Source organism: Patella vulgata, chromosome 3 (assembly GCF_932274485.2).
Source record: "Patella vulgata chromosome 3, xgPatVulg1.2, whole genome shotgun sequence".
Lineage (NCBI taxonomy): Eukaryota > Metazoa > Mollusca > Gastropoda > Patellidae > Patella > Patella vulgata.
Window position 1 is genome coordinate 14,529,619 of NC_065881.2, and position 22,145 is coordinate 14,551,763.

Genomic DNA, 22,145 nt, shown 5'->3' on the forward strand with positions numbered 1-22,145 from the left:
GTCTAACAAGGGTCAGCGCATAGTCGTTCGGATGGGGTTAAAAAAACAAGGTCCCGTGTACACATTGGCGTGCACACAAAAGAAACGTTGGTAGTTTGAATTCCTCATAGCACACTGTATGGCGTAAGCCCGTCTTCATTATCCCAGTTGGAGCAGAACAGTAAGACTTTAAACCCAATTTAAGTTCATTTCGTTCTTCCAATGGGTACGGAACGGCGATTGGGGCTATATTAACTAGCCAAGCGATACGTCTAGGCGAACCTGTTTTCTTAAGCGTCAAAGTCCTTTTTTGGTCTTTCATAATATGTCCCTTATCCGAGAGGTGTTCATATTCTCTTCACAATATTCATATAACTATAATATATCTCAATCCAAATACGTAATTCGACATAACCTTTGTTTTTATTGTAATCACTGTCAATCAATCACTGTCAATAGAAAACATAACAAAGAACCTATTTCAATCAAACCATAGACAATACACGACATAGCATTAAACTTATTGCAATCTAGCCATAGAAATTATACATTTCAATCAAACCATTGACAATACACGACATAACATTAAACTTATTGCAATCTAACCATAGAAAATATACATGACATAGAACTTATTTCAATCAAACCCTAGAAAATACATGACATCGCATGGAACTGATGTCAATCAAACCATAGAAATTGAACTATTCCACTGTTGTATAATGTGTAGCGATTTGTCTTGGAGTGGAACTCACATATAAATGGAAATATTCCACTGTTGTAGAAGGTTTAGCGATTTGACTATGCGTGGATCTCACATTGAATGGATTCATATTGTACAAACTATTTCACAAAATTTACTTTCAGTAAGATATATTTTAAAATATTTTATTAAACATACCATAAATCATATCAAATGTTCAACAAAGTTAAGTCATAAGTTACCATATTTGATCAGATCCCCCTCCTCTGGTGAACACTTGATGTGATTTATATATGTGTAATAAAATATGAGGGTCACGGTGGCTAAGTGGGTAAGACGCTGGCTCGCTAGCCTGGAATCGGGTGTTCGATCCCTGCAATGGCCGAGAAAGTTCATCAGGATTTTCCAGCGTGGTTCCCGCTTGTCAGTGATGCAGGACGGAGGGCCTGCTAGTCGTTCGGAATGGGACGAAAAACCGATGTCCCGTGTACACATTGGCTTGTCAGTGATGCAGGACGGAGGGCCTGACAAACACAGCTGTCTAGTCCTTCGGATGGGACGAAAAACCGAGAACCCGTGTACACATTGGCGTACATGTAAAAGATCCCTTGACAGTTGGAATTCGATATAAAAGTAGGCTGTAGAGCCGCTGCCCGGGCAAAATTTCCCTCATAGCACACTGTATGGGGTATACCCGTCTTCATTACCCCAGTTAGGAGCTGATGGACGTTAAACCCCCATTTCATTTCACTTCATTTTGTAATAAAATATTTCAACATCGTACTTCAGGTATAGATTGTGAAATAGTGTGTGCAATGAATCCATTCTATTAAATAGACGATCTTTATAAATAGGACCGAACTGTTTGCTTACACCAAGGACAACGCCCCATATTACAAACTCGGTTGGTAGAAGCCAGACAACATGTGCAAGATGAATCCATTTCATTGGATATGATTGCGCAATTATGATAATAGAGTCGATATGTTTACTTAGAGAAAGGACCATGACCCAAGCACACACACCCCATCAGTAGAAGCCCGACAACTCATAAGTGAACTACAGGCCTTACTGATCAGTCGATCAAAATGGTTTCAAGAATTATTTTAGTTGCTGTTGTATTTGCATCAGGTAGGATTGCATAACTAAATAATTGGTTGTCTTTGATTTAGCTAGAAAGTGGTGGCGCGGTGAGTAATTTAGCTAGATATTGAAATTTAGCTACAGATTGTTCTGCCCCGATTAGGTTAATGAAGACGGACAAACGCCATGTAGTGTGCTACTGTCCGGGCAAAATTCCTCTCTTAACACACTCCATGGAGTATGTCTGCCTTAACATAAGACCAGTGGGTGCAGAACAGTAGGGCGTTAAACCACATTTCATTTAAATTATTTTTTTAACTAGTGAGCCAGTGGCTTACTCGCTGAGTGACCTCGTCCGTTGGTTCGTTCCTTGAGTCTTTACGTCCGTTTCACCTAGTGTGATATCGCAGACACGAGGAAAAATCGGTTATACCTCAACAGTAGTTGTATACGAACATAAATTCGTGAATGGGAACAGATTGCCGTTCGGTAAACCAATTAACAATCAATTAAATTCCATTTTAATTTGGAACCAAATCAAGAAACTTAACTGATACCCCCGTTGGGTAACTGTACAAAGTTCACAAAAATCGCTCCAAAACTGTTCTATGTAACGTTACAAGTTCACAAAAATCGCTCCAAAACTGTTCTATGTAACGTTACAAGTTATTGCTGATGGTAGATGAATGAACTGACGGATAGACCCAAGGTGTCTTATAATTTTGTAAAATTGTAATCCTGAACTATTTTACAGTACTACAGACAACAAATTCTGAATCATGCAATACTGAATCGCTTAAAACTACTTGTAAATTTCCTGGTACGACACAATTCCCGACCACGGAAGAAGAAATTAAAACTGCTTGCGGGTACGTAAAACTGAAATCAAATCGGGTTTAACCCATAGAAGCCCATATGGGACAATGGCTTTTGTTTCTACATTCAAGCTGGGGTTTTTTAAATTGTAATTATCTGTGATATAGAAATGTTACAAGTCAATTTTTTGTTTCAAAAATTTCTTTCGTTCGCAAAAATTTGCAAACAGGAATGCCGAAACAAAAATCATTAATATTGCCCCATTTGGTCTTTCATAGACTTTCATAACTGCCCCATTTTCAGCAACAGCCTGGCTAATGAAGGCGAACATCCATCACGAGGGAAATGTTGCCGAACAACGGTGTTTGCGCCCATTCTTCGTCGAATTACTTTTATCAATAGTTCTTTAACGTGCACGACCATGGTCTGTCATCCTCGGTATCTTCAATGGTCTCATTCTGTTCCGCACCCCTCAGCCACGGGTTCATTCATAGTGGAGACACGTATTAAAATTATCTGTCCTTGATGTTTGTGCTAATTGTATCGACCAAGTTAAAACAAAATCGTTAAATACCTAATAACTAACACAAATCTAACATCTTTACCATCAAAAACATGCTTGTGAAATCTTTATTTTATGTGAAATTTCTTGCAAACGTTCACATAATCAAACGAACAATACGCCACATTGTTGGCCGAGATCAACCTGGTACACTATACTATACAGTGCTTGGACTAGGTGGAAATTAGCCATTTTTCCTCAAATTTAGGAATGCGACCCCCACAGACAATACAGTTCTGTTGAAGAGAATCTTGTCATCAACTTGTCAAAGACAATATGTTGTAGCCTAATTATCTGATACAGATGATGTGGTGTTTAGGGCATGCTAAGTATCATATTACACTGCTCTATATTTAGATGCGTTTGGAGCAGTTTCTATATGAGACTTAATTCACATTCAAATTAAATGCAGAAAAAAAACCCCCAAAATTAAAATAAAAATTAAATAAATAAAAATAACATTTGATTCAAATATTACATAAAGTTATACTAAGCTTTTTATATTTTAAATTTGATGTAATAGAAGGAATTTATTGCATAAAAAAATTACAAGGTTATGTGCATATACAAATAAAAATAATAGAAAGATACATGCAGTAAGCAAAGATACATATATACATGTACATAATTATACAAAGATACACAACTTTATAAAGACATGAACGAATTGTATACAAAAGCTCCCAAACATTCTAAAATGTCTACATTTTTATTAATCATCAGTATCTTAAATTATTGAGAGCCACGGTTGCTAAGTGGGTAAGACACAGGCTCGCTAGCCTGGAGGTCGTATGTTCGATCCCTACATTGGTCTAGAAAGTTCGTTGGGATTTTCCGGCCTGGCTTCCCCTTGTCAGTGGTGCCGGACGGGGGAACTGACAAGGACAGCCGCCCAGTCGTTCGGATGGTACCAAAACCGACTGCCAGGGTATACATTAGCGTGCACGTAAAATATCCCTCGGCAGTAGGAATTCGATATAAGAGTAAACCATGGTGCAGCTGCCAGGGCAAAATTCCTCTAATAGCACACTGTATGGCATATGCTCGTCTTCAGTAGATGGACATAACAAGCTAACAAAAAGGCGTTTTTTTGTACAATCGGTCATAATCCAGCAAGTTACGGTCTGCAGTACCAACATTAGGAACCCAGATCTTAGGGATATAAATATATAACTGGATAAAAATTGTGACCTCTAGAGGATCCACAAGCGTAAAACGAGACCCGGTCTGGTACATGCCAATATCGTAAGAAACCAAGATCTTTGGGAGATATGCCCATATTTCAAGTTCTGTCAACATCTGATAACAATTGTGACCTGTTGAGTGTCCACAAACAAATTATGGCCGGACAAATGGACAGTGGCGACAGCAGTATACATCCACAAGAACATGTAGTATAAAAATCAGGATCGGATGAAATGAGCCCTCTCAAATTAAAATAACAGCTCTGGTCTGGTATCTGTGTTCTTCCTTGAATAAAAAGAATATATGTTATGTATTAGGTTGGTTAGAATATTGGTTATATGACAGTCTCCATATGTAACAGTGTTAAGCTGTTATCTATCAACTTCAACTTCATCATGAAGTTAATTCACCATATTAAAATGACAGTTTAAGAAATGTTACTTTAATTTTAAAATGAAATGCACAATTTAAATTTTATCTAGTTAACTATTTGCAAATTCTGTACGAAAATACACACTACTACAGTACATGTACTTTGTCTCTGGTTTAAACATGCAAACATTATCCAATTAAACTACATAATACATATGTTCTGTTTTCAGAAAGAATATAATATAGCTCACCTTTATTGAAAGATTTCAATTCTTTATTCTGGCATCCACTACCATTCTTTTTAATGATAAAACTTGTTTTTTGGAATAAATAAACAACTGATTCCCCAGAAATGATACCGATTATAATAAATGATGTCATTTGATACCCCCAATAGCAGGCAGGTTTATAGTTGTCAACATATAAGGGTAATAATGCTTTCAAGTCGGACAGGTTGTTTAGGTTAGCATACCAGCCAATTAAATGTCAGTGAACTGGACCCAACACAAACATCCAAAATTTAGCCCCTTTTCTGGAGCTGGTCTATACACTGTATAAGGATATTCACCACACGACAAGCAGAAATCAAGCTGGCACGCAATAAGAAGTTCACTGGACGACCGTGGCGGCAATGAAATCACGTGATTGGTATAGCTAATCTACTGAGCCTTCGACAAAAAACATAAATTGAAAGTATTGTCTATTTTTAGTAATTAGGTTACTGTGGACAGTGACCCAATTCTTTCGACAAAACAATGAGGATTTTCTCTTCTAAAGTACGTAATTACTGCTTATCGTATGGTGAATATCCTGATAGTGTGCTGGGTTATAGTGTGCCAGATTTTGAACGTAAACAATGCGGCTAAGACCGATATGTAATCTGTTTCTTGATTGCTCTACACACTCTAGCTAGGATCAAGGGAAGATAATTTAAATACGTGAATACCCAATGGAATCAGACTAGCAATTATTTGCCCATTGACTTCAATGTTAAATGGCTGTAACATCACAGGCTGTAGCTTTTTGCTCAACATTCCGTTGGTTCCAATCTTTATAGGCACAATGGGGACCACATTTGGCAATATACTCATCATAAATTTGTAGGGGGTTGACCATTTAGATTTTTTGCTACGGGGATTTGAAGTTGACTGGGGTGAAAATCTCACTTCCGACACAAATATTGCTCTGCAGAAAGCCACTTTACACCCCTTATCCCTCCCTGTAATATCATCAGTATTACCCAAAACTGCTATGAAATTGCAAATTTGATCCCCTTTCTCCAATTCTAGACCATGCAGGAAGAGGGCAGAAAAAAATTAAGGGAAAAATTGTTTATTTATAACTCGCCCATCATGAAATAAGGGGAAATAATTACTAGTCTTAGTCCCAATAGATGAACCCAGACACTGTCCTTGGCATGCTTTCCGTTCTGCACCACTTACTCGATATCTCCTGGTTAGTAAGCCACCGTGGCCCTTATTAATGCGACTATACTATACTTGATTCGTTAAAAATATTTTATTCAACAAACAGAATGTGATTGATCTAGAAATTAAACAATCTAATTACAATACAGATTTATATTTCGTTTCGTTTTTTATACATTCGATGCCCTACACTACATGAAAATCTGACCGGTTGTAGTGGAAGGTCGCGTCAGAGGTGATGCGAGCGACATTTGACCCTATGGCGTCAGACATTTGATTAACCAATCAGCGTTTATGTTTCTAGTGGGTTACCCATATTTCCCTGCACCTCACACCAACAACTCACCGTAACAGACCGTTTTATTGACTAATCCCTTACATCATCCAGAACGCGGGTTAGTAAAGACTAGTAAAACGAAATTTTGAACTATAAAAAACGAAACGAAATAGGACTGTATTTTAATCAGATTGGAAATTAAAAATAGTCATATATAGATAATAAACAATGGCGGATTTTGTTACAGACATTTATTGGGCTGTAAAGCTATGGCACGTTTTCATGATTAAAGATACATCATGTAAGGGCTAAATCTTTATTTTGACCCTCAAATGTTATATTATAAACTATTATTTATGCATATGTCAAGCGTATAATCAACTATCTGGACAATCGATTTGTTATACTATTGGTTCTTGATAACAACGCTGATTTAACTTCATATCATGTACCAAACTCCTTATTTAATCACTAAGGTCCCACTGTTCGGGCTCCGACTGGGCTAATGAAGACGGGCATACACCATACAGTGTGCTATGAGGGAAATTGTGCCCGGACAGATGCGCTACGACGTACTCTTATATCGAATTCAAACTGCCAAGTGATCGTTTACGTGCACGCCAATGTGTACGCGGAACCTCGGTTTTTCGTCCCATCTGGACGAATAGACAACTGCCTTGTCAGTCAGGTCACGACTGACAAGGGGAAACCACGCCGGAAAATCAAGAGTCAGCGTCTTACCCACTAAGCCATCATATAACGTACTCACTGATATACCTTACGACCTAAGTGCACGTTATTGACTAACATTCTATTTTAAGTATGGCCATACTTTAGTTTATTCTTTGGAACCAAGGTGCTTGCTCCGTACAGTGTGTTAAGAGGGACATTTTGCCCCGACGGGCAACTAATTTCCAACTGTCAAGGGGCTGAGTTTTTCGTCCCATTCCATCAACACCCAGAGGACACAAACTACATAATTTCGGTACTAACATAAGGCTTTAACTGTATTTCAATAATTCGCTTAGAAGTGAAAGGAAATCGGAGCATCTGGTGAAAACCCACGAGATCGGACAGGCGACCCTAATCCTTGTCTCAATGGCTGACCTTACGATCTAAAGCGCACCAAACTCGGAGTTACTTTGTTATACTGTTTGCCATTGCTCCTTCTGAAGATGCATTTTGGTTTATAATTGTTTTCCATATTTGCATCGGAAATACCTTGCTATAATGTTTGCCATTGCTTCTCCTGAAGATGCATTTTGGTTTGTAATAGTTCTCCATATTTGCATCGCAGATACTTTGCTATAATGTTTGATAACGATAACCATATTATAATTGTTTATAAGTGTGACTAATTGTCCTGGCACAATTTCCCTCACAGCACACTCTGCATGGAATATGTCCGTCTTAAATAACCCGGCTGGTGTTGGCAAAAACGAGTGAACCAATCCCCCCCCCCCCCTTGTCCAATTTAGTATACGGCGTTTTCAGTTCCGCCCTAAAATAGATTGTCATTAATGTGTGTTCATCCAACTATGTTTTCCAGACTTTTCAAGACATATTTCGCCTGTGTTGATACAGAAACATCACCTTGTTCTCAAACTTTCAAGGACGAAATTCAAACCACAGCACTGGACCTTATTCAGCCCACTTATAATGAAAAATGTGGCGGTAAGTAGATGGAGTTGTCTCTAAAGCCAGTCTCACACGAGCGGACACTACCCTGACATTATTTTTATTTAGGATATCTGAATGGGATTTGGGAACAGGCTTAGCATTTGTAAAACCCCTCTCCCTTTGCGTCGGTAATGTGTGGGATGATCTGTGGTGACGTCACAGGGACGAAGCGTAACCACGTAGTGAGGCAGTACTGCTGCTCTCCTCACATGGTGCATGCCTTGTCCATCCGTCGTCCGAATATATAGCGACGCAGGCCATGCGTTGAAAATGGACAAATTTGCCTACCAAGCATCGTTTAACCATCAGGACTTTATAAGTTAATCATGAGGCAGAACGAATGACGGGTTTCGTGTACTACATAGATTGCTGAATCCCTCTCGACCACCTTAGACGGTATTTCATTGGTTGTTGGGGAGTACATGTATTTAAACCAATCGTAATATCAAATAGAGCAGGTTGCTTTTGGGTAATAATATACACTTAATACCTCTAAACTACCTTATAACACCTCCCAAGTATTTGAGGAACTCACATAAATAAATATTTTCGGTGTAGGCTACGTATAATAAAAATATTATACTGTTTATACAACCTATACTGCTTATATAACTTATACTGTTCATATAACTACTGTTTATATATATAAGGCACACTGTTTATATAATTATACAGATTATATGGCTACTGTTTATATAATTTATACTGTTTATATAACTTATACCGCTTATATAAATTATATTGTTTATATAACGTTTAAAACTTATACTGTTTATAGTACAGTAGGACATTAAGACACATTTCATTACGAAGAGAATATAGACTGAAATAATCGAGACAAAATGCGTCACGGTACTGATTCCATTTAAATTTTAATTTCAGGTATGGTGATTAATCCACTGAATATTGGTGTATACATTATTATTGCTTTGGCTAAATTGACCTTCGACAGATACATGTAAATCTTCCCTGGAAAGAAAACATCGTTGATATGTATACATAGAGTAGCCGTACTTTTAGATACAATAGATCAGTCGCTTCTAGTGACCAATATAATTAAAACATCACATTTCCTTTCGTTTAATGTATGATTTGTTACATCGGTAGGCCATTTAATGTTTGATTTCTTATCTCGATAGGGCGTTTTAAAATTGAATTATCTCGATAGGGCGTTTTATAAATGATTTGTTACCCCGTCAGGGCGTTTTATGAATAATTTGTTACCTCGATAAATATCAGCTTATAAACCACCTCCGGTTGCAATCCAGTTTGTTTATATTAATACAAAGGTTCGTATAAGCTGAATTGTAATAGTCAAAATGTTAAAAATATTGTCATTTTCAAGATTTTTACTGAAAAAAAGTAATAAATTCGTTGTCATGTCGGATAATGTTTTGTTGAATGAGTCACATCATCGAACCTTGAGACTGAGATCGCCACATGTCTTACTAGGTTTTGAATAGCGAGATGGGGCTTGGAGGCGGGTTCGGGAAAAAGACGAGGCTTGGAAGTAGGCGGGGTTTAGGGTCGGTGAATTATCATCGGTTGTTCTCAGCTCGATAACAGGAAATCTAAAAACTGTTTCTAATAAAATAAAACCAAGTACGAACAATCCAAACCATAAGACAGAATTCGAAGTCCTAAAAAACGTTATAGGCAAAACCAGCACCAATGTCATTTCGCCTATTTTATTCTCAACTGCTTCAGGATAACTGGAAACCACATTTAATGGTGTAAAACGTACTACTTTGCCTATTCTTCGTCACATTCCATTTGAAAGTGGTTCTTTACCAGTAGCTACCATGTACGTTGCTCCTTGCCAGAGCCTGCGTCCTGCACCACCGACAAGGACAAACCAGTCTGGAAGATCGTAATAAACTTTCTCGACCAACACATTAGGATTGACCCCGAACCTTCTGGTTAGTGAAGCAGTTTGTATAAATCAAGAAAGCGACACACATATTTTTTTCGTGTAATAATCAAAAACATAATAAATACATAGTATACATTTATAGTCATACATTATATACACACAATATAATATAGTCATACACCGGGCCCAAAGTTCACAAAGCATGTCCATACTTCAGTTAAGAATTAACCCAGAATTGTTCACCTTATTTTAACTCAAATATAGCCCTTTATAAAACTTTTGTTATTTTAATGTGTCAGATACATCAATAAGAAACTATGTGCAAAGTTTTGTGTTTCTGGATCAAAGATTTTTATCATAAACAGTGATTGAAAGTTGATTAAATTCTTAACTTAAATATGAGAATCCTTTGGGACCTCGGGGTCAGATATTAATTTATAGTCATTCGTCATATATACACAGTATATAGTCATACACCAGATATAAATAGTATATATTTATAGTCATACATCATATACACAGTATAATATAGTCATGCCTTAAATATACATAGTATAATATAGCCATGCACCAGATATACACAGTATATAGTCATGCACCGGATATACACAATATATAGCCATGCACCAGATATACACAGTATATAGCCATGCACCAGATATACACGGTATAATATAGTCATACACAAGATATACACAGTATACTATAGTCATACACCAGATATACGCAGTATAATATAATCATAAACCAAATATACAGAGTATAATATAGTCATACACCAGATATACACAGTATAATATAGTCATACACCAGATATACACAGTATAATATAGTCATAAAGTGGCCTCTGTCCAAGGTGTGTAATAATTTTGATACAGTCATAAGCCTTTCTTACAGGTACTGTAGTCTTAAACATCCGTCACCATCTTTGGCTTTCACCTTCTCCAGTCGTGAGGATGGGGTATAAGGAGGGGTATAGCCTAGGGCCTCTCTTCATCTGAATCTGGAACTGGTAAACTGTAATTATATTCCATAGAATAGCGACTTCGTGTATTTCAAGTTTAATTACTACTGGTAAATACCAGCGAAACAATTTAATAATTACGTCTGGTTTTAATCTGATACAAACACGTACACAGAATCATAATCAGTAATTATAAAACATAATCTAATGGACGAATTCGGCAAATGTGAGCAATAGCGAGTACACGATCTACATGACCAACATGTAAAATATCTTACATGTATTTTATACAACACAGAACAATATTGCAAGACAAATAAATGAATTATCTCCCTTAGTTTATCAGGACCCGCTTGTACTCGCGATAAACTGCTGTTGCAGGGCCATACTTTTTGCCGAAAAATCAATTTCTTGCAACCACAGTTTATCGCGTCTTACATGGGTGCTAGATATTAGGATGCTACGCATCTTGGCAAAAAAAATTAATTCTTTAGAACACGAAACTGTCTGGAAGTGGTCATTCATGATTCCTGTGGTGGCACCGAACAACTCCAGAGCTGTTTTAGGTGGTACAGATTTTAGCTAATCGAGCCTAGCTGTGGTCTGGAAATTAGTTAACTCTTGTCAGGGATACTCCCCCACTACAAATGTCTGGCAACTACATAGATCTGTCAAGGGTGCCCCACGGCTAGAAATGGCCGAATGGTTAACACGTGCGCGCTGTATCATAAGGTATGTCATTGAGGCAACAGGCGTGGTTTCGATTCCACCGTTTTACGTGACAAGGAGTACGTTTACCTGTCTGACCTCGTGGGTTTTCTCCGGGGTCCCCTGGTTTCCTCCCACTGCTAAAGACCCTTACGCGCAAACGAATTATTGAAATAAAATTCTCCCTCTCTCTCTCTCTCTCTCTCTCTCTCTCCTATTACTCCAAGTAGCAATGCAAAAGCTCGCTAGAGGCGCCATTGATACAATTTTAACAATGTCAAAAATATTGACCCTAAAATGTGTCGTTTTTGTTCCGCGACTTCATTAAGTTGTATGAAGACCAACATCGATGACTTTGCGCTTTTCGTGTTGAGACGAAAACAGAGTTGTGTCGAGCTAGGTTTGACATTCAGAAACGTATTTACGGAAAAGGAAAAAAAACGGCGCTCGTTACTGAAAGTAGACATATTTTATCATAGAAAGACACCTATATCAAAGAAAATAAATTATATTACCCAAATTTAAAATTTCCAATAAATACTTAATGGGGAAGGATGTTTCCTGAAAATTTGATGAGTATATTTTCAATAGTTGCTGAGAAATTGTCTTCGGTCACTTAATTTGCAAATTTAGAAAAAAAGTATATACTGACATCGATCAATTTTTGGTCATAAAAGTGCAATAACATTCTTATTTCTTATTCGATTTTAAAGGGGGGGGGGGGGGTGTTCTTAAATGGGAGGAAAACTAGTAAATATTCAAATTTAGTCAGATTCAAAAATTTAAAAAATCTTTAGCAGTGCTATATTAAGATCACTGTGCTCTATTTGACAATGTTTTCTGTTAAAACGGATAGCAACACGCCACACAGCTAACCTTATGGATCCTGGTACAATATTTTCTTACACCCCTGTCATCTCTCGGCATCGAGTATCTGTTACTATCTAAAGCTTACACACTAGTGTTGAAGGGGTCGTTCGTTCCTGGAATAATATTCCCTTGCACAACTGCTCCAATATTTTTTAAGAAAAAAAATCATCTGTTCGTCTTATAACATAAAACGAAACATACATGGATAAATGGAAACATTTTCAACAAATAACACACTGCACTATTTATGGGATCGCAAATTTATCTTTTTTTAATGGAAATCGGATACATATACCTTTTCCGTCTTCATTAGCCCAGTCTTAGCAGAAAAGTGGGACGATAAATCCCATTTCATTACATTTTTGATTTCCTAATGAGATCGACGAATTTATTACAAATGTTTTTTACAACGCACGTAATGTCGGTACTAGTACATCTCCAAAGAATATCTGACAAGATGACACACTGGAATTAAAGAATTCATTGTAGAATTAGGTAATATATAAATATATTCCTTAAGTGACATTTAGCATTGAACACAATAAAAAACAAACACAACACAATTCATTTGGAAAACAAATCACGTATCTGTACACATATAACACGGCATTTCGAGCATAAAACTTTCGCCGTGTTTGTTTTAATACATATGAAAATAATATATTTTAAAAAAGGTACAAGGCCTATCAGAAACCAGTCTGAACCAAACACGACCATCTGTTTATCGTTTTATTAAACTTTCGGATTAATGTTCGTTTTGATTTCCGTTTGTAATGTATTATACATAATTCGTTCGATGTTTTCGATCGCTTTTAAGTTAAGTTAAATATTACATAGTCTAGCGTATCACGTAATAATAGTTCCTCGATGTTTCACTGTTCAAATGTTCATCTGGGTATTCCTAATACTTAACGGTCATATTTCTTTTCACCATTTAGAAATAATTGTGACACTAACAATTACGGTCTGATCGGGGTAACATCCGCTTCTTCACGAGTTGATATCATTGCCTTTTGACAATGTTCGGGTAGGGTTAACGTCCGCTTTCTCAAGTTGATATCGTTGTCTTAAGACAATACATCAGCTAGCTAGCTGTAAGTAGTAGGAATCACAGAAATAATAGAAACTGAAACGACTGAACACATCGTCATCCGCCAATTACCCGATTATTTCAGGTTACAGGACTGTCTTTGTGGATATCACTCTCGGGGCTATCTCTGTGATTATCTCTCTTGGGAATGACCTTGTGATTCTCTCCCTTAGGACTGTTTTTGTGATTCTCTCCCTTAGGGCTATCTTTGTGCCTAATTTTATGACCATTGTGACCGTTATTGAATTGTCGTTCCGGCGAATCTTTTTCATGTTCCTCAAAACTTCTCTTTTTGCCGATGTCATGCATTCTATCACGTGCCTTCGTTAAAGTTCTATTGACGTCATGAATTTTCTCCACCGCCTTTTCACGTGCTTTTCCTCTGGCTTTTTCTAAATTGACCTTCGCTTTTCCGATCTGTTGATTAAAGAATTCGATGGCGACATTAATCGACATGGATATCAGAGATAATCCAATAAAAACATAAACAGACGACAGCAAAAAGAATTTAGGGTGGGCCGGGATAACATCGCCAAATCCTATCGTGCTTATAGAAATAAAGACGAAGTAGATAGCTTCGATGTACGTCCAATCTTCCCACAAGGTGTACATGCCAGCTCCGAGAAACAGATACAAAACAATGATAAAAGCTACCACAAATATCGGTATGTTAAACTCCGTACTGATCTCATAACCAAAATACACTTTGACCCCGGGTCGGACTTCTGTACCGTTAGCAACCTTTGTCCCGGCTTCCGCGTCGGTAATATCCAGTCTGTGACGAGTTCGAACTCTGTTACAGCATTTCCAATAGTACACTTGTCTCACAAATGCATAAACAAACTTGAGACCAACTGTGAATTTTTTACCTAGATCTGCCAGGGCTATTAAAGCTAGCGGGATGCCAATAGCAGCGTATATAATCGTCAAGACTCGACCTAAATTAGTTGCTGGTGATATATGACCATAGCCTACAATCAGAAAAAAAACAAAACATTAAAAACGTCGTGTTCTACAAAATGGTACCATGCCCTACCCAGTGCACTATACCACCCACACCTTGCAGCCAAGGGGGGTCCTGGTGTTCATATCAACGGAACTGCGTCTAGTCGTTCAGATGGAGCTGAGAAAACAAACATCAAAGGAGCTAAATCGCCAATATTCTGTACCTAAATTGACACATATAATAAGGCATATAATAATGTAATATGAAGATATATAAACTGATTTACATTGAATCGTTTCTAATCAGTTATGTTCGGCAAAATACGCCAGAAGTTTCAACCGAATGGCAATCTCTAGCGCCTGGTTATTCCAGTCTACACCGATAGATAAGAATACGAGGTCACCGTTTGACATCATTGTGAAATATGTCTAGCCTCGTTCTTCGAGTCCCTTGTTACAAATCACACTGAAGCGCACTATGGTATTAAATATTGGATAGCAGAGGCCCATCTTTTCCGGTAAGATCACAACATCAATGTTGATTTAAATTGATTGCAATGTCGAAGACTTTGAATGATATTCAGTTAGAGACTTCCGCTACTTTAAATATACGTGGTCTGCAAAACGTTTCCATGATGTTATAACCAGTGCACTATATCAGATATTTCTTAGAGCTAAAGTGGGTTCGGGTGGCCGAGAAAGTCCCTTCCTTGTCGATGGGCCTGACATGTCGCTTGAACAGGACGAAAGCTGCAACCTCGTGTAAGCCGAGATGGCTTGCACTTATAAACGAATGCATAGATATGGGGTTTCCCATGGTGTTTCGACCCGTTTTCGAGCTTATGACAATTTGATTAAAATACAGATCTATATTTTGTTCCGTTTTCTTAAACAGTTGTAGGCCTCCACTACGTGAAGATCTGATCGGTTGTAGTAGGGGTCGCGTCAGGGCGTTTGACCCTATGACGTCAGACATTTGATTAACTCATCAGTGTTACTGTTTCAAGTGGGTACACGTATCTGGGAATACAACTTTTGCCTTGTCTTCGCTGCGAATGTCTACCTATAGTTCCGAGCACTGCACGCCACGAATTCGCCACAACAGACAATTTCGTTAGCTAATCCCTCACATCAACCAGGACGCGGGTTATAAAACAACTCTTTTAGATCCTAGGGTAGTGAAGGCAAGTACAACGAAATTTTGAACTATTAAAAACGAAACGAAATAGTATCAACTTATGACGGCATTAAAGACTGTGTATAAAGTTAAAGGATATCGGTTAGCAGCTGTAGCCTCTAGAGCATCACAAGCAATTGTACAACACGGACAGACGGGTGTGGCGACAACACACGACGACATTTCAATTCTACAAATACAGAATCTGCAAATTCATCCCCATACTGGAGTAAAAGATATCCCCGTGAAAGGTCAGAAATTTTTATGACGACGTCAGCATGTTACCCCAGCAAGTTTGGTTATATTTGCCCGCGGAGTGGCCCTCTCACTACTCTTGTATTCAAGAATGCGGGTGGATCTCTAGCCGTTGCTCCAGTGCCAGTGGGAACCGGGGCTGGAAACTCACCAAAGTTGAGAGCAGGGGGGGGGGGGGGGGTAGCCCCGGACATCCATATCAGGTGGGCATCGAATCAAAGCGAGAAATGTAAGTTTAGCCTTTTGACATTTAAAGTCAAGCTTTCTTTCTCAATCTGAATAAAAATTGTATTTCATCTTATTTTACAAGACTTGGGTCTTGTGGAGTTGGCCCAAGCATCACTAAAAATCTGCACACCAGTGTCCCCGACTGATCGATCCCAGGAACGCAATGAAGCTAAACATTTACCTATAGTTTTGTAGATTAGAGCATAAAATCGCGGCCGATCGAACCGAGAGAGTAATAAAGAACCATATTTACCTATAGTTGTGTAGATGGTTCCACAATAAAACAACGCAGTCCAAATATTCCATTTATGGTCTGTTGAAATAGTTGTTATACCATTTTTATAAGCTTCATAGATCGTTAATTCATAATTTGTCAATCTTTTTGCTACATCCGTGGTCATTTCACTCTCATTTAACCCCTGTGCTGCCTTGGTTATATTAACCAGCGCCTCGATCATTTCCTTCCTTTCTACAATAATATTTTTCTTTTCGAGTTGTTCGTGTGGCGCTTCGATGGCGCGGAAAATGAATGCACCTATTACAGTATAAACCACAAGTAAGAAAAGTAAACCCACAAGGGAGCTAACCCATGAATAGATTGTCTTTAATCCGGTTACAAACTTTCCCCAATATGTATTATTGGGAAGTTTAGCTTCATGTGGAGCAGTAGAAGTTTGGGTGTAAATGGATTCCATTGATTCCATGGTTACTGAACCTTCTGTCATGCTTTCAGTTAATGGCACAATCTCCCTGGAATGGGAACCTGAAAAATAAAATAATTTAAAGATACATTAGTTAAGAGTTTAATAAAGACTTAGTCATTCTTGCTATAATATATAATTCAAAAATAGATGATAAAAAAAGAAAATATTGAAAATTTCATTCAAATTACTTCATTCTGATCACTGTTTGTAGTTTTGATAAGATGTGTGCATAGTGGTAACCAGAGCGCTGGTATATTTGAGACTTAGCCTCGCTTTCCCATTTTTAAATTAAATGTTTAAATGGCGAACCGTTCTAATCTAGTTAAAATCTCGAGTTTCCGATGCCATCGACAGTTGAGTGTGGCTTTGTTTTGTTAATAAATGTCTAATTAATAATTTATATAACATAGAGAAAGACCTATGTTTTACCGCTTGCAATGTATGCTTAAGTAAGTAAGGGAATGAAATGAAATTGCGTTTGGTTTAAACAATATTTTATTAAGAGTACGACATATAGCACTGATATAATGGATTTGAAAACAAGCCGAAACTTACATAAATTCATCTCCATAGAATTGTGACCTGTGTATCACTTTTTTCCCAAATATTTTATTACTAGGTGGTTTTGTATGTATAATATTATGCAATACTATGAACTATTGTTTCACACAATGCTCCCAAACGCAAAAAATATGGGCCCATGTGCACACAAAAAAAAATTGCACGAGATGCACATGAAAAACCCAATATTCACGTGCACCATTGTGTGTGAGCCCTTTAAAAGCATGTTTTCAACTTAATGTGCAGTACACATTCACTGTGAAACGTCAATCTTTCGTAATTTGTTGTTAGACGTGTGAAGGAATTGATCTAGAGATGCCGAGACTTACTGAAAATCAACGGAATGAAGCCATGGGAATGTCCCGGGCTGGCATGTCTACACGTGCTATTGCCAGACACTTCAATTGTCATCAGTCCACTATTGTAAGGTTGGTGGAACGTGTTCGAGTTACTGGATCAACACGTGACCGTCAACGTCCTGGTCCACAACGCGTTACAACCCAGACTCATGTTGGAGCTATCCTCAGGGATCATCACCGTCAGCGGCGTTTGATATGGGCTCAAGTACACCAGACATGGAGAAGAGTAGACAGGCAAAGTGTGCTCTTCAGTGATGAGAGTCGCTTTCATCTTTATCACGCTGATGTCCTTCAACGTGCGTGGAGACGTCTTGGGGAACGTCTTGCAGACTGCTGCGTCTTCGAAACGAATCGATGGGGTGGGGGAAGTGTAATGGTGTGGGGAGGCTTCACATTTCATCACCGGACCGCCCTACACATTTGCAGGGGTCGCGTTAATGCTGTAGCCTACCGTGATGATGTCTTGCAACCAATTGTTGTTCCGATGTTTCGAGCGCACCAACAACTTCAGCACTTCCAACAGGATAATGCACGTCCGCATATCGCCCGTTTTAGTATAGACTACCTCGCTGCTAACAACATCAATGTCTTGGACTGGCCAGCCATGTCTCCGGACATGGCACCGATAGAAAATGTCTGGGATGAGATTGGACGCCGTCTGTATCGGAGACCACAGATGCACACCATTGCTGCTTTAGAAGCTGCTCTTGTCCAAGAATGGAACAATTTGCCCCAAGCCTTCTTTCAAACATTGGTAAATTCCATGCGACGTCGCTGCACAGCGTGCGTAAGAGCCCGTGGAGGACACACGCGCTACTGACATATGTGTCGTACTCTTGGTTTTGACCCCTCTGACTATGTACCGTTGATTACAGATTAAACATCCATAAGTGTACAAATGTGTTGTTATTGATGTGTTCCCATTTGAATATTGTTCACAATAAGAAGCAAAATAAATAAGATATGTTTACAGGATCATTTTGTTATACGAAAAACTAAGTGATGCGTTTTCCATGGCGCTCAGATTTGGTACGATTAGAGTAAACTTTTAAAAAAGCATCAATCAATCATATTGCTTATCTCTGCTTACCCTAAGCAGAAAATGCTGCTCATCTTCATAAACACCCACGCCAAGTTTGAACATTCTAGCTCAATTAGAAGGAGAGTCATTGTGTCCGAAAAAGTGTGACGGACAGACAGACGGACGGACAGACAGAAAGGCGGGGGACAATAAGACCAAGCACGAACAATCCAAACCATTAGTCCTAAAAAAAACGATATAAGCAAAATAGTGTAAACAGCAAACGAACTGTCACCGTGTTCAAAATACACGACAAACAGTGTAGTGGTAACAGAGCGTTCTTTGTTTACATTCATGGGGTACTGTCTTGTGAGTTCAACCATTCGGTCATTTTGAGTGAAATTTCTCTAAGAAATACTTGCACCACTGACAATGAGAGGGGGGAAACCATGCTGAAAAATCCCGAGGTACTTAATTCGCGGCCAACACGTGGATCACACCCGGTCGGTCTTCTTAGTGATCCAGTGCCTTGTTCACCGTGCTACCATAGTTTGATCTAAATATTAAGGCCAACTGAAGACTTCGTCAATGTCGCGAGATGTAATTAGGGTTAGGTTTAAGAATTTGGGGGAGAGACTGGATAAGACACCAACCTATAAAAATGAAATGGGGTTTAACGTCCTATTATTCTGCTCCGACTCGGCTAATGAAGACGGACATACGCTATACAGTGTGCTATGAAGGAAATTTTGCCCTGACAGCCGCACTATAACCTTCTTTTTTTTTTTATCAAATTCAAACTGCCAATGGATCTTTTACGTGCACGCCCATGTAAATACAGGACCTCGGTTTTTCGTTCCATCCTAATCTGTCCTTGTCAGGCCCTCCACACTGCACAACTGACAAAGGAAAACCACGTCGGAAAATAGAGAAGAACTTTCTCGGCCAATGCAGGGATCGAACACGCGACCTCCGGGTTAGTGAGTCAGCGTCTTACCCACTTAGCCACTGTGGCTCCTATAACAGTTAGAGCCCTAGAGAATATACTGTATCACGCAGTAACACTGAATTACTGAATTATTCATAAAATGTTATTTTCAAAATGGCAATGATAACACTACCAAAACCACTTAAAGGATATAATCCCCGAGTGGCATCTAGCACAATAAAACACACAACACAATTTATATGGAAAATATTCACTGGTTTGTACACATATAACGACGTTTCGACAAGTGTTCTCTTCTCTTATCGTTATCAAGAGATATAATCACTGTTGTTGGTGTCCAATTGTCCCGAGGTCATTTTTAACTCTGTACTTTCTAATTCTGAATGCATAGGCGTACGAGAAAGGGGTATATTAGACCACTTTGAAGTTGCTTTGTGCACGGGCTGGAATAACAGGAAAACGCGTTTGCGGCAGTCAAATATTCCAAAATTTTCCTTGGGAGGGCGGGGCATACACGGTAAGCTCCACTTCGTCGCCTCTCACAGACCACAGGCGCCTTTGTCTGTAAATCCGAAATGTTTTCGGGCATTTCGGGTTCTGCCCCCCCCCCCCCAAAAAAAAAAACTGTCATTGAGCTCGTACGCCTATGTCTGAATGTCATATTGTACTTTTGTTGGTTGTAACAAGGTTAGAGTGTGGTCTATGCATATTCATGTCATATTGTCCATATAGATCCATAAAAAGATCTTTATCAAGGGTGTTTTTTTTTTGTTTTTCTTTTGTCTATACAATATAAAACCCAGTAAATGTCAAACGAATAGGAATCCTGTTTTTTAACCATTAATGTATGTCGTAAACTGTCTGTGATACTATATGATCAATGAAAGGGAAAAAATGAAATAGGGTTTAACGTTCTGCTGTTCTGCTCCTAACCTGGGCTAATAAAGACGGGTATACGCCATGCAGTGTGCTATGAGGGAAATTTTGCCCGAACAGCGGTACTACGGCCTACTCATGTATCAAATTCCAACTGTCAAGGGATCTTTTACGTGCACGCCAATGTGTACACGCGACCTCGGTTTTTCGTCCCACCCGAACGACTAGACAGTTGTCCTTGTCAGGCCCCCCGCCCTGCAAGGGAGAACCACGCCGGAAAATCTGGATGAACTTTCTCGGCCAATGCAGGGATCGAACACTCGACCTCCAGGCTAGCGAGCCCCGCTAACCAGTAACGTCTGTCGTAACGTTAACTCCAAGTTTTTTACAAGAATATTCTTTGGATTTCTCAGCCTTTCTCAGAGAAGGCCTTATAAAGAACAGCGTCTTCTCGTTCTCGTGCATGCGTATATATATGTAGGCAACACTTCTCTCCAGAAACACTGCACTGAGGGACAATTTACTTCGACAACAACTGTCAGTGGTTCTTCTTCGTACACGCCACGAACATACGCGAGGCCCTCGAACGACTAAACGTTTGTTTCGTGACCAGACAAGGAGGATGAATACAAGCTGGAAACTCCCGAGGATTGTTCTTGGCGACCACCGCGACCCCCTGGTTATTGAGCCAGCAATTAATATCACTTCTATTTTCGGACCATCGGAAAGATTAGTCGCGTTTGTTTGCCAGATCCATCGTTCTGCACCAGACTGGAAAACGACCGAGAAAACGAACCGGGCACAGATCATTAGCTCCTACATATAGCCGGGTGTGAAAATCGATATTATCTCCTATAATGTATAGGGGGGTTGGAAGCCAGAAAAAATACCTGCCTCAATCAGAGTTAGCTCTTACATAAGGGGGGTTGGATGGTCGAATGTATCGGCCATGCGCGTTTTATCATAAGTTCTATCATTGAGTCAACTTGCGTGGTTTCGATTCCCTGGTTGTATGTGACAAGGAGTAGGGTCGCCTGTCCAGCCTCGTTGGTCCAGCCTCCAGTTTCATCCCACTGCTAAAGACCCCTACGCGTAAGCAGATTATTAAAATAAAATTGAACCATGTTTTAGTCCCGAAATAACTTAATTTGTGTCGAGTGGACGTTAACCCCCCCTCTCCCCCCTCTCTCTCTCTCTCTCTCTCCCCGATATTTATAGCTTGTACTAATAGCATGTTGGTATCAGTAAACTGAATTATCTCTAAGTATTTACAACTGATACTAATAGATACACACAACTGTTGCCATTTATCAGAGTCATACGGGATTGACAAGGGCGGTATGGTTAGTCCTTCAAACGGGACAATAATCCGGGTTCCAGTATACTTAATGTACTTTTGATGGAATATCACGATAAAGCAAGAAGATATGACAAATATAAATATTAGATAAAGATAGAATTAAACCGTACAACATCTACCT

The 22,145-nt window shown here is 38.9% G+C and overlaps 1 protein-coding gene and 1 long non-coding RNA gene across 5 annotated transcripts in view; one reads left to right on the top strand and one right to left on the bottom strand.

Moving 5' to 3' along the window:
* Positions 1–1,722: 1,722 nt before the first annotated feature.
* On the top strand, positions 1,723–9,346 carry LOC126816248 (uncharacterized). The gene is made up of 4 exons (XR_007678284.1): positions 1,723–1,813; positions 2,520–2,634; positions 7,954–8,078; positions 8,967–9,346. It is a non-coding gene; the product is annotated as an uncharacterized LOC126816248 (long non-coding RNA).
* Positions 9,347–10,044: 698 nt separating this feature from the next.
* Positions 10,045–22,145, bottom strand: part of LOC126816184 (TWiK family of potassium channels protein 7) — a 58,343-nt gene continuing 46,242 nt past the window's right edge. For 3 of the 4 annotated variants that reach the window (XM_050542447.2, XM_050542446.2, XM_050542448.2), the window contains 2 exons: positions 16,448–16,957; positions 10,045–14,560 (listed from right to left, as the gene is read on the bottom strand). In XM_050542447.2, the coding sequence (XP_050398404.1) occupies positions 13,671–14,560; positions 16,448–16,957 (1,400 nt within the window). In that variant the 3' untranslated portion in view covers positions 10,045–13,670. The remainder of the gene's footprint in view (positions 14,561–16,447; positions 16,958–22,145) is intronic. The other variant, XR_007678252.2, reaches the window with a different exon arrangement.